General features: G+C 47.0%; 1 protein-coding gene across 1 annotated transcript in view; it reads left to right on the plus strand.

Annotated features, from left to right (window-relative positions):
* ADAM17 (ADAM metallopeptidase domain 17) overlaps window positions 1–15,499 on the plus strand; it is a 597,876-nt gene that overhangs the window by 224,742 nt on the left and 357,635 nt on the right. Inside the window, exon 6 of the mRNA XM_085610726.1 lies at window positions 6,109–6,245. Within this exon, the coding sequence (XP_085466852.1) occupies window positions 6,109–6,245 (137 nt within the window). The remainder of the gene's footprint in view (window positions 1–6,108; window positions 6,246–15,499) is intronic.

Genomic DNA, 15,499 nt, shown 5'->3' on the forward strand with positions numbered 1-15,499 from the left:
GTGGCATGCCAGTTGCGCGTGGCCGCATGGCGGCCTCCGTAAGTAATCCTGGGAGGTGGGAGGGGCTGTCAGGGAGGTGGAAGTATGACTATCGGAAAACGACGGGAGCGGGCAGAGTCCGGGAGCATGCGGGCTGATGGAAAGGCACAGGCACTAGGGGGAAAAATAAAAGGAAGCTGAATACATGTCAAAATCAATTTTAAAAAAACTGTGTAGTGGCACAGGCACTAGAGGGAAAGAACAGGGGGCTAAATGCATTGTCAAAATAAATAGTATAACAATAAACAGCACAGTGGGTCAGAAAAAAAATCACCAAATACGCCAGGCCGTGAGCTGGAACTGCAGGACCGAACCGGCGGCCCCTAGGGCTGTGCACCAGGCAATGGTCACGAGGAGCTGGGCAGGAGCAGCGGGTGGAGTGACACAGAGACCAGGAGGTCAGTGGCTACTCTCTGGATCTGCGCAGCGACCTCTATAAGTAGTCCTGGGTGGTAGGAGGGACTGTCAGGGAGGCGGCAGAGCAGTGATCGTAAAACGGCGGGAGAGGGAGAAATGCGGGAGTGCACAGAGGCCAGGAACAGGGGTGCTGATGGAGAGGCACAGGCACTAGGGGGAAAAATACAAGGGAGCTAAATACAATTGAAAAAAATAAATAAAATTAATAGTGCAGTGGCACAGGCACTGCGGCAAAGAAAAAGGGAGCTAAATACAATGTGAAAATGAATAGAATAAAAATAAACAGCGCAGTGGTTCAGGAATGAAATTACCAAATATGCGAATCAGCAAGCAGGAACTGCAGGACGGAACTGGCAGCCTCAAGGCCTGTGCACAAGGCAACAGTCACAAGAAGCTGGGCAGCTGGGGTAGCGGCGCAGAGATCAGGAGGTCAGGGACTATGGTATATAACACTACTTTTCTTTGTTATGGATATCCTTTTGTCTCTCATCTTTGGGAACAGCCCTTCTTCCCTTTTTAGGTCTTGCCTGGCGTTAGCAGCGCGCATGTGCTGCTCTCGGCATGCGAGGGCTTCTTGAAATCAATACGGTTCCAGAAGTCGTGTCTCAGCTCCGCCTGCAATTTTGATTGGTGCGCGTCGTTTGTCGTTAGTTATTATTCAGAACATACTTTGTTGATTGTACCGGAGGGTTTTTAGTCCCTCCTGGTTGCCACCCTGTCCGCTTTTAGCCCCGCCCACCCGTACTGGAGGCTTTACAGGCGGCCTGACAGTCTCCTTCATTCGTCAAGACGCGCTATGTTTTCTTCAGTGCAGCGTGAGACGAGGTCTCAACACGCGCCGATAGAACCGATCTCAGCGCACTCCTGTGGCTAATTGTTTCATTCTGCTTTGGCAATGGGGACAGCTTGTTTTATAAAGCGCATATGGCGGGCGCGCAACTTTATTATCACGCGTGCCGCCAAAATGCTTTTCTTTTAAAATGTATGTTTTGATAAAGTGCAGCACGCCAAGCCTTTTATTCATGGCGGCTGCACACTTATCTCCCACTTAGGCGTAGATGTTCAAAGACTGAAACGTGCGTGCCTGCAAGGGAGGGAATTAATATGCTACATATTGTACCCGACATCTGTAAGCATGTTCCGTAACTGCTCACGGATTTCCCTTGCATATCACAATAAACCAGCATCCAGACTTAAAGCAAACAGACGAAGGTGAGTGAAATCTGTGCTTTTTTCTACTCTTGTGTACTTGGGTCTGATTGACTGGACTTCGCTCTGAAGCAATGTCAGTGGCGCCATTTGTGACCGAGAGCCTCCCGGCCTGTATCTTCCGCATGACACCACCAGCGCCACTTGTCCATCTTGTCCCGAGCACCGCTTTATCCACAGCTGTCAATCCTGACTGTGCCGTTGTTCACTCGAATTGACTTGGGGCGCATCTCTCTTGTAGCTCTCTCGGGAAGTTTGCCCCCGGTGTCCCGGATGAAGTAGGGCGGCTGAATGGGAATAAAGAGTGTGGTGCTTGTTTAGGTAGAGGCGAATGTTATTCCCACTCTTCCACCCTCCGCAATGCAGGTTGCTAGGCTTTTTTAAATTGCGCTCTGACATCTGCTTAAGATCAGTGTGTGCGGGTGTGTGTGTGCGTATGTGTTCACGGGGGTGGTGATTCCCTTAGAGGTGTTTTCGTGTCCTGAACTCATCCGGCTCCCATGGCTTCAGGCTTCCATCCAGACAATCCTCCACTCAAAGTTGACCCTGCTCCAAAGCTCAGGTAGTTGGTGGGTGAGGCCCAGTGCTACAGGGGCCGTGATTTGACAAATGGGCAGGGCTGGTCATCGGTTATGGGCGTAGCCTCGGGCTGTGGGCCGGGCCAGTTCCTGCTGGCTCTGTGACTCTTCCCTGGAAACACTTCCTGTCTCCGTGATTTCGTCTGAAGATTGCTGTGAGCAGTGTGCCCCCTATCGTCATCTTCAAGAGCAGACGACCCCCACCTAAAGCGGGAGGTCCGTTATCTTCGGAGCACCCACGCACCTCATTCTCGAAGAAGCGCACTTCCGGAGGAGCCAGGAGCGACTATGGACTGGGGCAGCGAGCTGTGGGTGAGTGCGGAGGTGGGGCTGCAAGGAGGGCAATGGGGTCACTTCGGGTTATTACACTGTAGGGTGAATAGGAAGTGATGCTGGAAGATTGAGGCCCTGACGGCAACAGTAAGTGGGTGGGCAAGTGAGAGTCTGGTCGCGGGGGGACAGACAATTTATGCATCACTTGTCAGGGATGGTTGTAAGACTTTATGGTCACTGAGTGGTTAGTCTACGACCATTTAGGGAGTGAGGCTGTGGTCAACTGGAGTATAATTTTGGGTTTATCCGGGATATATTTTGGGAGGTTTTGTGAAGTGATACTATAGTCACTGACAAACTCAAATTCCTAGGGTCATGGAGTGGGTTGGACTTTGACCATACAGGTGTAAGAACATCAATCTGTGGTCAGTTTGGTGGATGGGACTCCCACTGATTGAGTTAGACAACGGTCACTTGTCACAGGGGTGGGAGGGAATGAGACTTTGATCAGTGGGTGTGATACTTTGTTACCAGTAGGTGAGACTCTGAACACTAGGGAAATTAATTATAAGTTATTAACTGAGAACTGGGACGATCGAATTACTGCCAGAGAGTGAACCAATAGCATTAGTAGAGATGAAACTATAAGATCACTGAGGAAGGTTTCTTTTTTTTGTCTGCAGAGCAAGGGTCCTAGTATATCTGTTCTTATTAATGTGTCACTATGACGTGTGTGGGAGAGTGAGACTCAGCGTTCACTGGGTGTTAGACTTTTGTTACTGGGAAGTGAGACTGTGGCAATCTAGGAGGTCACCTGGAGGGTTACGCTGGGGTCACTAGATTTCAAAGAGGCTTGGTTCTATTTGGAAAAAATGTACTGTAGTATTAAGAGAGAAACTGCTATTTAGTGTGAGCTATGCCATTTTTAAGAAATGACAATAATGCTGTTTCAGCACTGATGTCAAAACAAGGGGCCTTCATCTGGGCTGGAGAGACCTACAACAGTTAAATAGTACATAAACGCACATAAATGTGTCCTGAAGAGTCAATGCTGAGTAGTGCTCCAGAGCTGATAGTTTGCAGCTTTGTGTAGTTTCTCTGGCACTCATCGCCATTTCTTTGGCTAGAGTTGTACCTGCTTCCCTCCTCAGGCATAGGCCTTGAGCAGTGTCATAAACAGTTCCTCCACTGCAGGAAGCATACAGAAAAGTGTGTTTAATAAGTCTTTTCTAGAATAAAAATAACATGTACATTTTAAACTTAAGGTACAGAGCAGTATTTTTTTAACAGACAGACCTCATCATTTTTGAGAAGATGGATAGAATATCTGAAAAGGTTATTATTATCAGAATTTGGTGTATCAGAAACAAACCTGAAAAGACTAGATCTTATTTTAGGGCAAAAAGCAACAAAAATGAGGGAAGTTGCTAATTTAAGTCCTTATTGATAGAGGGTCCCTTTATTAAAAGATTGCCAGTTAGGTGCTTACTTTCCCTCCATGTTAAAGAACAGTAGATGTTTCAGCACCCGGCTAATGTGCTGCATAGCTAAATACATATAAGATCCCAAAGGCGAGACCGATCGCATTGCAAATGCTTGTTCCCATTGTTTGTAGTCATTAGGGATATGTCTGATGTCACAAATTCACTCTGCGCTGCATAAGTGCTGTGCTCATCCAACACAACAGCATCAATCAGGACATTAGGCACTATTTACCATGACCCTGTTCCTCTGTGTCTCCCACAATTCACCTTGTTCCATGCCACAGCGACGCTAAAGGCCTGACCCCTGAGTCAGACATGGGTAGTCTAGTTACTAAAGCAAAGATCCCAAAATCCTGTCCTCTGATCAGTAATGGGCAAATTGCAAAGCACCCTTGCTCAGACTTCATGCTGTCACTGTGTCCACCGGCAGGAACCGAAGTGCTTCATTTCTGCCAATGGAATGCTATGCCAACACCGGATTAATGGACTGTAGGCAAAATCTGCTCATCAAGCATCTGGTAAATCAGAGGCCTCGTGTTCTGAAAAGCATGTACTTGTTTTACTGTACTCAGTTACTGCCTTCACCCCCAAAAATCAGCCCTATGTGGGAGATTTGTTGGAGCTTTGCTGAGACCTGACTGTTCAGTAACTCTGCAAGCCCTGCCCAATTTGAATAATAGAACGTTTAGCTGCTTTAAAGGCAAGTTTAAACACACTTAAAATTTCGGTCAAAAGTACCAGGAGTTTAGCTGTCTTCTGGACATGAACTTGTCATCGACGAATTAAGCATGTTTGATGAAAGGCAAGTCATATGTAATTATGAAAATTGTCCCCAATAGATGCATACTTTTCTTTTTGGTGGTTAATACACGGAAACCTGCATTTTTTCTGTCATGGGTATAATGGTAACCTAGATGAAGTTTCCAATACATGTTGCAAAAGTTTCTATTCTTTTTTTCAACTAATTGTATTGTTTACTATTGCATACCAGCATAGGTTTACAGCTAGACAAACATCACATCAGAACGGTAGAGATACTTACATTGGGTACAACTGTCCTAAAGTTACGGGTTGAGTCTCCCCAAATTCACCATATCAGAGCATTTGACATATCACCTACTCAACACCCAATGCAGCACATTTTCACCCTGTGTTTCCAAAAATTATCAAGACATGTTAATCTGCAGGATACACATGGGCTCTTTGCCCAGTCTGTCATACAATATACTAACAATCCAGCTCTCCGAATTCTCTCCAGAGACCCTATACCTTTATGAACTTCTGCAGACATCCTATTGCCCTATAGACCCCCTCCTCAGCATGCATACACCAGTCCAAATTGTGTCTTTTTTTGTGCCACTGTGGGTACTTCTTCGCAACTCTTGAGTCGAACCACATCATGTTTAGACACACTAAGAGTTGTCTTATAGAACAGCAGGGTATATCTAGAGATTGTTTTGTCTCCCCAGGCCCCCAGGCACACCATCTGTTTTGTTAATTCCAAGTCGAAACCAGGGGTGCCCACCACTGTTCACTGTACTCTGTCCTATGTGCTGTAATGTAGAGCATTTTTACAATGTATGTATTAGAGTCCCTTGTTGTTGACACCCCCTAAGTCGGTAATTTGACATGGCTTTGCACATCTTAAAGAGCCGGGTGTAGTAGGCTCAGCCGAGTATTTTAAACTGGACCAACCTAAAACCATGTTGCATTGGGATGTCTCACAGATATTTACAGGCCTCTCCCTAAGCAGCATCCTCTTTTATGCCCAAATATTGGTCCCATTTACATCTAAGCCTATCCATGGGTGGCTGACAATTACAAAACAACATCATGTATATTAGTGATATTGCATATCTATGTATGGGTGGCACAAGCAGTCTGTATTCGAGAGGTGAATTGTCAGGGATGTCTTGCAATAGGTCAGACTATTTGGTTAAAAGTTTCTATTCTTGCCATAGTTTCTGTATTTATAGACCGTGTGAAAATGAATTGTGCAGTTGTTTTTTCAGTGATTGTACACTTAGTTCATAACACATGCGTTATTAAATATATAGTTATTCCTAGATTAATGGTATTTTTTTCCTACTATGATTTTGTATTCTCAGATATTCTTCATCGGGAGAAAAGACAAAAAGCCACACCAGACCATCTAAAAAATACATGCAAAATATTGGTAGTTGCAGATCATCGCTTTTTCAGACATATGGGTCGTGGGGAGGAAAGCACCACTATGAATTACCTGGTAAGAATAAACACAATAAATAAAGGTAATCTCCAAAGATGTTTCTGTCATCTGATGTGTGGGAAGTTAAGTTTTCCTAGTAACCGAAGTGCCTATAAACGGTGCTTCTTGAAGGATATCTAGTTTGGCCTGTTGCAGTTTCTACGTCTAATCCGAATTTGATAATACCTCCAGAGATTTTAGTTGTTATATTATTTATTTGTAGTACTTACTACTATTATTAGTATTATCTTTTACGGTATCCTGCAGCTTTCTGTTTTATTGCCCTGTATTTGTTGGCATATGTTCTAAGCATGATTCAAAGCGTGCAGTACTCTCCTAAACGTTTCCTTGCTAGCTTCATATTCTTGATACCAGATAGTGTGAAGGGATACCTAAATGTCTGGTAGCTGAATTTGTGCATCCAATTGTTTATAATTTTCCGTTATGCCCCCATCTCAACAATTATTGCATCTATCCAATTTTTTTGTTGCCCTGTAACAACATATACGTCAAAGAATCCTACCGGTGCTTCATGTATTTCAAGGTGGGGTTGATCCATTATCAGCTTAGAGTACTTCCCTTCAAGTATCTAAGATATCTGTCCATATTGTCTTGCCGTGGCAGCAGACCACTTAAGGCTGCCAGGCTTATACATTTTTCCTTCATTGAATGTGTTGTTAGTGAGTTCTAAGTCTGTGACAAAAATCTTTGTTTCCTGTTAAGAATACATTGTGAATACGCAACAGACAAAGCTATAACCATCTGCCAATCTAAATTAATTAATTCTGACGAAGATCCAGGATCAACTACAAGGGTGGGAGCCAACTGAGAAGCTGCATCTGTATTGAGACTGATGATCTTCTAATTTATCTGATTCCTCATTCCCGTCTTGATATACAGCCTCTCCAGTAATGTTTTCAGAAGTAATAGGGCCGGAGCTGGAAGAGACAGGATCCTTACATGTAGCTTAGCCCCTCTCTTGGTGGACTACAACGAATTTGACGAACTAGATGCCTGTGTTGGCCCTTCAGACTGCCTCTCCCACCCATGCATCAAAATAGTGAAGAGCTTGGGGCATAATTCTAGCAGTTTAATATGCAGATTGTGTGGAACATACAGATTTCCTGACCCAGGATCAACACACTGATGGGTTTTGAATTGAGGGTTACTTCACTGCATATCTGATTATTATTGAAGCATTCATGGAAATTAACTTGCTACGATTATTGCAATTTTGTTATACCTAGAAAGGTCTCGCCTTCAAGTGAAGCAGTTACCACAGATTTTGAACTGTTTCTGTTTTTCCATTTAGTGTTGGATTTTGGGGTGTGCCCAGTGGTCAGAGTGAAGTTGGGGCAGGTATTCATCTCTTTTATTAGTTGCAACATGCTTTCCATGTGATCCTACTGGTCTTTCACAGCAGTGTTGTTGCTGTTCATATGTTTTATTGTTTTTTGCAAAGCTTGGATTAGATCTTGGTCTGGAAAAGTCTCAAACACAGTGTATTTGAATGGACGCCAAGGTAATCCTGTGTTGTCCAAAGTTATGGTGTTAATAAGACATCTCACCTAGGAAAGCTTCACTAAATAAAGATCTGGAAACCAGGACCACAATGTGTAGACATTGTAGGTGGCATTTTTTCTTGATATAAGCTTTATTTCGACAAAGATGTCATTAAAGCTACGATTACAATAAAGCACATTGCTGTTCATTAAAAACTAGAAAAATATAGCAGAGTACAGATTTACAGCATTGTTGGGTTTGTATAGATGTTACTGCAACATAATGATCAATTAAACCCGTAGTACAATAATGCAAGTGTCATGTCCAAGAAGTTAAAAAGATTAAAACTTTGAAACAGGAAAGCAATTCATATATAGTTCAAGTTATTTTGTGCATATAGTCATTAAAAACTAAGATAAAATCATGTAATACTTCGTTTTTTTACAATGAATTATAAAAAGAATTCTGAAGGCCATTGTAGGGAATGCCTGCGGGCAGTCTATGATTGTGAACAGAAACCAGGCAGTGTCAGGGATTTTCCAGGTATAGACTGTTTATTGTGCGTCACAGTGTCAGGGAGGCAGGATGTAACAGGGTTAACAATTAAAGAAATAAATCATAGCAGCCTCCACGTAAAGAACCAGTTCATCGCTTAGGGCGTGGATGGGGGTTGATTTCCCTATTGCTTCTTCCTGTCCTCGGAGTTGTTCTGGTCTTCCTGTCTTTCCTCCCGATTTCGCTCTCTCCGGGAGGTCCAAGAACCGGGGAAGCCAAAAAGAAAAAGAAAGACACGCCCTGGTTAGGCTCGGTACTCTATTATGGGTTTGTGCCACCTTCACCGGTCGGTCGTGAGGGAAAGGGAAAGACCGGGGTCAGGGAGTCAGGGAGGAAGTGGTAGGTGTGAGAGGGTCGAGGGTCGTGGGGTTGTCGGATTCAGTGCTACCGCCTCCGTGTGATTACACCCTGGCACCCCAGCAGCCCCACCAAAAGGACCCCCGTAATGGCACTTGCCTGGGGCCACGACCCGTGAACCGGGCCGCGGCAGCTGGACCCGGGGCGTCCTCTCCCTCTTGTAGGCCGCCGGGCTTGGACGCGGTGTACTCAGTTTCCGCTGGGGTCACGTCCTCGTGGCTCCTCCTCCAGGTTCGCCTGACGTCGCTGGTCTCGCTCTCCTCCTTGACTCGTCGTCGGTGCCTCCGTCTCTCCTCCCGCACGCGTTGGCCTCTTCTCTTCTGGTCGCTCGCGATTCCGCCGTCCTCTCTCCTCCGCCGGGCTCCTTCTCCACGCTGCTCCTGCCCTCCTTCCTGGTTCCGCCCTCATGCTTTTCTATACGTTGCTGTACGCTGTCGCCACGCCTCCCAAGCGCGACTAGAACACAGGCTGCTTCCGGTCTGTTTTCTTCGTCGTCGTTCGTGTTGCCACACTTCCGCCGGGCCGTGTCCTCCGGCTCCTTACAGTCGCCCCCCCTTAGGAATGGACGTTGGGGCCATTCATAGCACGGATGCCTGGACAAGTAATCTGCACTCACTTGCTTCGTACCCGGCATGTGGATAGTCTGAAACGAGAAGGGTTGCAAGGCAAGAAACCATCTGAGAATGCGGGAATTGGAGTCTTTGTTCTGTGCTAGCCATGTCAGGGGAGCGTGATCGGTAAGGACAAGGAACTGTCTGCCTAAGAGGTAGTAGTGTAAGGACTCTATAGTCCACTTAATGGCTAAACACTCCTTCTCTATAGTAGAGTAGTTCGATTCCCGGGGGAACAGTTTTCTACTGATATACAACAGGGGACGTAGTTCTTCGCAGGAGTCTGGTTGATACAGGACCGCCCCCAACCCGTGGCCAGAGGCATCCGTTTGAAGCACAAAGGTGCGACTGAAGTTAGGACACCGTAACACGGGGGCGGTGCAAATAGCACGTTTGAGGGCCTCAAAGCTGGCTTCCTGTTCTATGGTCCATGTCTGTATGTGTGAGGGATGTGCTTTAGACAGGAGGTCTGTGAGTGGACTGGCTATGGACGAAAAGTGGGGAATGAACCGTCTGTAATAACCTATAAAGCCTAAGAAGGTACGGACCTCTTTCTTAGTTTGGGGTCTGGGAATGACACGGATGGCCTCGACTTTATCCACTTGGGGTCTGATATGCCCTTCCTGTATGGTATACCCCAGGTATTTTATGGTGTTGGTTCCTAAGAGGGATTTCTTGGGGTTGATTGTAAGACCCGCGTCCTGTAGTGCTGAAAATATGGATCGGAGATGCACGAGGTGGTCCTCCCATGTGGGGCTAAAAACCACAATATCAAGATAAGCCGCGGCATATTTCTGGTGCGGCTGTAGCACTTGGTCCATTAGCCTCTGAAATGTGGCTCGGGCCCCATGTAACCCGAACGGGAGTACGTTGAAATGGTATAGGCCTGACGGTGTGGAAAAGGCGTTTTTTTCTTTGGAAGCGGGATCTAACGGTATTTGCCAGTAGCCCTTCGTCAGGTCTAGGGTTGGCATATAGTGGGCTTGGCCCAGTCGTTCCACCATCTCGTCTATCCGCGGCATGGGATATGTGTCGAACTTTGTGATGGTGTTCACCTGTCGGAAATCAATGCAAAAGCGCAGACTGCCGTCTGGCTTTGGCACAATCACAACAGGAGAACACCAGTTGCTCTGGGATGGCTCTATGATGCCTGCCTGGAGCATATCTACCACTTCCTTTTCCACTGCCTCCCTACGCGCTTCTGGAATGCGGTATGGTTTCTGTTTTATGATTTGTAGTTGTAAGGTCACTATTTCGTGCTGGACCAAGGTGGTTCTCCCTGGGCTTGTGGAAAAGAGGTTGGGAAAAGAATCTGTTAATGTACCCAGCTGGGTTTTTTTGTTCAGCAGTTAACACCTCTCCGAAGGGAACAGGGTGTCCAGTGAAGTCGCTGACTCATAGGAGAGGGATCTTTAACTGTGGTGAATGACAGGCCAGTAAAGCTCGGGTGTGTTCTACATCGGGCTCCTCCCATTTCTTCAGGAGATTCACATGATATATTTGTTTACCTCCGGCTCTATGGGGCAGTAGAATGCTGTAGGTTACAGGTGTAACCTTTTTTTCCACTACATACGGTCCCTGCCACTTCATTAGCAATTTGTCGTCTGTGGAGGGGAGTAACAAAAGGACCTTGTCCCCGGGCTGAAACACCCTAAGACGACTATTGCGATCATAATACCGTTTTTGTGTCTCCTGAGCTTCCTGCATATTTTCCTGTACTAACCCCCATATATGTGTTAGGGAGGATTTCAGATCGGTGGTGTACTTCAACAGGGTTTTCCCTTCTTCCTCCTCCCCTTCCCACTGTTCACTAGCCATATCTAATAAAGTGCGGGGTTTTCTCCCAAACAACAATTCAAACGGAGAAAATCCCGTGGACCTCTGCTCGTGTGTCCTTAAGGCGAAGAGAACCAAGGGTAGTTTCCAATCCCAATCCCTCCCTGTGTCAGAGACGACCTTGCGGAGTAGGTTTTTGATGGTTTTGTTGTACCTCTCCACAAGGCCGTCTGTTTGGGGGTGGTACACCGATGTCCTTATTTTCTTTATCCCGAGCAGGGTACAGATCTGACTCATCATCCGGGACACAAACGGGGTACCCTGATCGGTCAAGATCTCAGAGGGAAAACCGACTCGTGAAAACAGGGTGATCATGGCCTGGGCCACAGCCGGGGTTGTCATGCGGGACAATGGGAAAGCCTCAGGATATCGACTAGCATAGTCGACTATGACGAGTATGTAACGATGTCCACGGGCTGAAGGAACCAAGGGCCCAACTAAATCCATCCCTACTCGCTTAAAGGGGATGTCGATGATGGGCAAAGGCAGTAAGGGAGCTTTGGTGATGGACCCTGGACTGGTGTATTGACATTGTGTGCATGTTGTGCAGTGTTTGGCTACGTCCTTATATACACCTGGCCAGTAACATTTCTCTAAGAGATACTTCAGAGTATTTTCCTTTCCATAGTGGCCACCCCCCATTTTGTTGTGGGCCAACTGGAGTACATGGCTTCTGAAGGATTGGGGAACCAGTAATTGGGTCCTTACTACAGAGTCTCTCTTCTCGGCTCTATATAACAATCCCTTCTTTAGTATGAAATAAGGTCCTACCTTGTCTGGTGACTCGTCCTGGACCTGTTCCCAGCTGTGTATGAGTGTTTGGTCGTTCCGTTGGGCAGTCCGGAAACTATACGGGGGTGTTTCCTCGGTATCTGTAAGTGAAAGGGTAAAGGCAGTTCGTGATAGTGGTGAACAAATTTCTTATCTTTTCTTCTTTCTCGTCTACTTTTCTTTTCTCGGGTGTTTTGGGTCTCTATCTCTATATATGCTTCAAATTTTGGGTGGTCGGTCCCTATGATAACGGGTTCGGGTAAACAGGGAATCACACCCACCCTTTTCAGGTGCGGGTCGTTATCCACATCTAATAGGACTTCTGCCGTGGGATACAATTTCATATCCCCATGGACGCAAGTCACATTCACTAGTTCTGTGGTTTGTAACTAGTGGTTCCCCACCAAGGACCCGTCAACCACCGTAACATGACACCCAGTGTCCAACAGCGCCTGTCGCTTCTTTCCATTTAAAAACACCTCCGTTTTGTACCGTTGGGAACCCTCCCTGGTTAACATGATTCTGCCACGAGAGTACCCCACCTCCATGGGTTCAGCGGAGGGTACACGGTGAGGACACTGTCTGGCTATATGGCCCCACTCAGCGCAGCTGAAACATTGAGGACCCTGTCCGCTAGCACCTGCAGAAACTGGAGCTGGTTTTTGTAGGGGACGGAGGGACGGCATTGGTCGTGGGTCGAGTTTAGGAGTAGGTCTAAAGGAGGAGTGCAACGAGGGTCGGGAAAGTGGAACCGGAGTCTGGGGTCGTACAGTGCTATTTCAACTGCAGAAGCAGTGGTGAGATTTGGGTGTTGTTTCACCCATGACTTGGTGGTGGGTGGTAGGGCATCCAGATACTGTTCTAGAAAGACTTTTTCAACCACTTCTTCTATCGTGGATACGTGGGGTGTTAGCCATCTCATTCCTAAATCCCTTATTCTATAGTACAAAGCCCGGGGATTATCTCCGGTAGTCCACTTTTCTTTTCTGAATTTGACGCGGTAATGCTCCTGGTCGAACCCCAGTCTCTCAAGTATCGCTTTTTTTTACTTCCACATAGGTGGTCGTCCCATCTGGATTGGCAGCCTGATACGCGGCTTGCAGCTCCCCCGAAAGGAGCGGGGCGATGTATTGGCCCCATCTCTCTTGTGGCCAAGCTGCTGTGGACGCTACCCGCTCAAAGTTCAGAAAGAAATAATCAGGGTCCTCTCCTTCCTTATATTTCTGCAGGACTGTTCCTGGTACTGTGGGGTGAACTCGGGTATGTACTATGGCGTCAGTAAGCCGTAGTATGGCTGTATCCTGCACCTGTTGATTCGAGGCAACCACTGTTGCCTGGTCCTTAAGGGCACCCTGCAGTGCTTCTCTCTCCAGTCTAGCTGCCTGTAACTGTTGTTCAAAAACCAACTGCAAGTGTCTTTGGCCTTCGGCCAATTGGGTTAGCATGTCCTCCAGAGGCACGGGCTGTGACATGGCTCTGCACACTAGTATCCCACTTCTGACACCACACTTTGTAGGGAATGCCTGCGGGCAGTCTATGATTGTGAACAGAAACCAGGCAGTGTCAGGGATTTTCCAGGTATAGACTGTTTATTGTGCGTCACAGTGTCAGGGTGCAGGGTGTAACAGGGTTAACAACTAAAGAAATAAATCATAGCAGCCTCCACGTAAAGAACCAGTTCATCGCTTAGGGCGTGGATGGGGGTTGATTTCCCTATTGCTTCTTCCTGTCCTCGGGGTTGTTCTGGTCTTCCTGTCTCTCCTCCCGATTTCTCTCTCTCCGGGGAGGTCCAAGAACCGGGGAAGCCAAAAAGAAAAAGAAAGACACGCCCTGGTTAGGCTCGGTACTCTATTATGGGGTTGTGCCATCTTCACCGGTCGGTCGTGAGGGAAAGGGAAAGACCGGGGTCAGGTAGGAAGTGGTAGGTGTGAGAGGGTCGTGGGGTTGTCGGATTCAGTGCTACCGCCTCCGTGTGATAACACCCTGGCACCCCAGCAGCCCCACCAAAAGGACCCCCGTAATGGCACTTGCCTGGGGCCACGACCCATGAACCGGGCCGCGGCAGCTGGACCCGGGGCGTCCTCTCCCTCTTGTAGGCCGCCGGGCTTGGACGCGGTGTACTCAGTTTCCTCCGTGGCTCCTCCTCCAGGTTCGCCTGCCGTCGCTGGTCTCGCTCTCCTCCTTGACTCGTTGTCGGTGCCTCCGTCTCTCCTCCCGCACGCGTTGGCCTCTTCTCTTCTGGTCGCTCGCGATTCCGCCGTCCTCTCTCCTCCGCCGGGATCCTTCTCCACGCTGCTCCTGCCCTCCTTCCTGGTTCCGCCCTCATGCTTTTCTATACGTTGCTGTACGCTGTCGCCACGCCTCCCAAGCGCGACTAGAACACAGGCTGCTTCCGGTCTGTTTTCTTCGTCGTCGTTCGTGTTGCCCCACTTCCGCCGGGCCGTGTCCTCCGGCTCCTTACAGCCATTCAGTTTTCCTTGGCTAACCGTGAAGGTTTTAGCAAGTAAAGTGCTTGTACATAGTAGATCTAGCGGCTTATATAATATGGCTTTACGGTCCCCGCTAATCTGCTTTCAATTTAGGCTATGTCTTTCTTGTGAGCACCTTACACCTTGTGAGCTATGCTTATCCTAGAAATTTTGCTACACAGCATGCATAAAACGGCCTGAGATCGGACCTAAGAATGCGTAATGCTGTATAGTGATCTCGTGTGCCCAGTTGTCGAGAAAGCGGTTTCAACCATTTTGCCCGTGATGATTTATACGCCGGGTAAGCAAACATTAAATGGGCAATGCTTTCAATCGGAGCCTTGCAACATGGGCAATTTTTCTCCTTGTGTGGGTCGCACTTTGTTGTCGCCTCACAGACTGGGAGAGTTCCGGGCCTAAAGTGGATATAGAGTGTTCTATCTCTTGGTACTTTAATTGTGTCGAGAAAGGGCTCAAAGTGTCTTGTTTGCTTATGAGAATAGAATTCTAGTGTTAATTTGCCCAGGTGGCATTTTGTCAGACAGTTCTTACTTCAGTCTGTGTGGGTTAAGAGACCTCATTTGGCCAACCTACCAAGATCGTCCTTGGCACCAACTAGGTATTTTTAGTGTCATTACAGGTTTATGATGAATGTTAGCATTACCCAATCCTTTTTGACGCCATATGACTACAAGTTGCAGCATTCTCACCCCATTATACTTACTTGAGGGCAAGGCACTAGAAACATAGTGGCTAGGAATAGAAAGCAGTGCTTAAAAGAAAAGGGTAGGATTCATTTGACCAGTGTATTACAAGTTTTCCATTTAGGATTGGTGGGAAACATGCTAGAAAGACTTCCCATTCTTTCTCAGGTGAGAGATTGAATTAGGGGTGGAGACTAGTAAGAGTATTGAGTTTAAAAAAGAACTACCCAGGCAGTCCACTTCTGATCTAATAGGGGCCAGACTTAGGACCTGATTTAGATCTCGGCGGACGGGTTACTCCGTCTCAATGCTGATGAATATTCAGTGCACTGAGATACAAATCCCAATATATACTATGGGAATAATATTTCGGTGGAAGGGATAGCCGCCTGCCGAGATCTAAATCAGGCCCTTAGTCTAAGAGCCCTCTTTTCTTTATCACTGGTGAAATTATCATTTAAGATGGG

This window comes from Triturus cristatus, chromosome 6 (genome assembly GCF_964204655.1).
Source record: "Triturus cristatus chromosome 6, aTriCri1.1, whole genome shotgun sequence".
In the NCBI taxonomy this organism is placed as follows: Eukaryota; Metazoa; Chordata; class Amphibia; order Caudata; family Salamandridae; genus Triturus; species Triturus cristatus.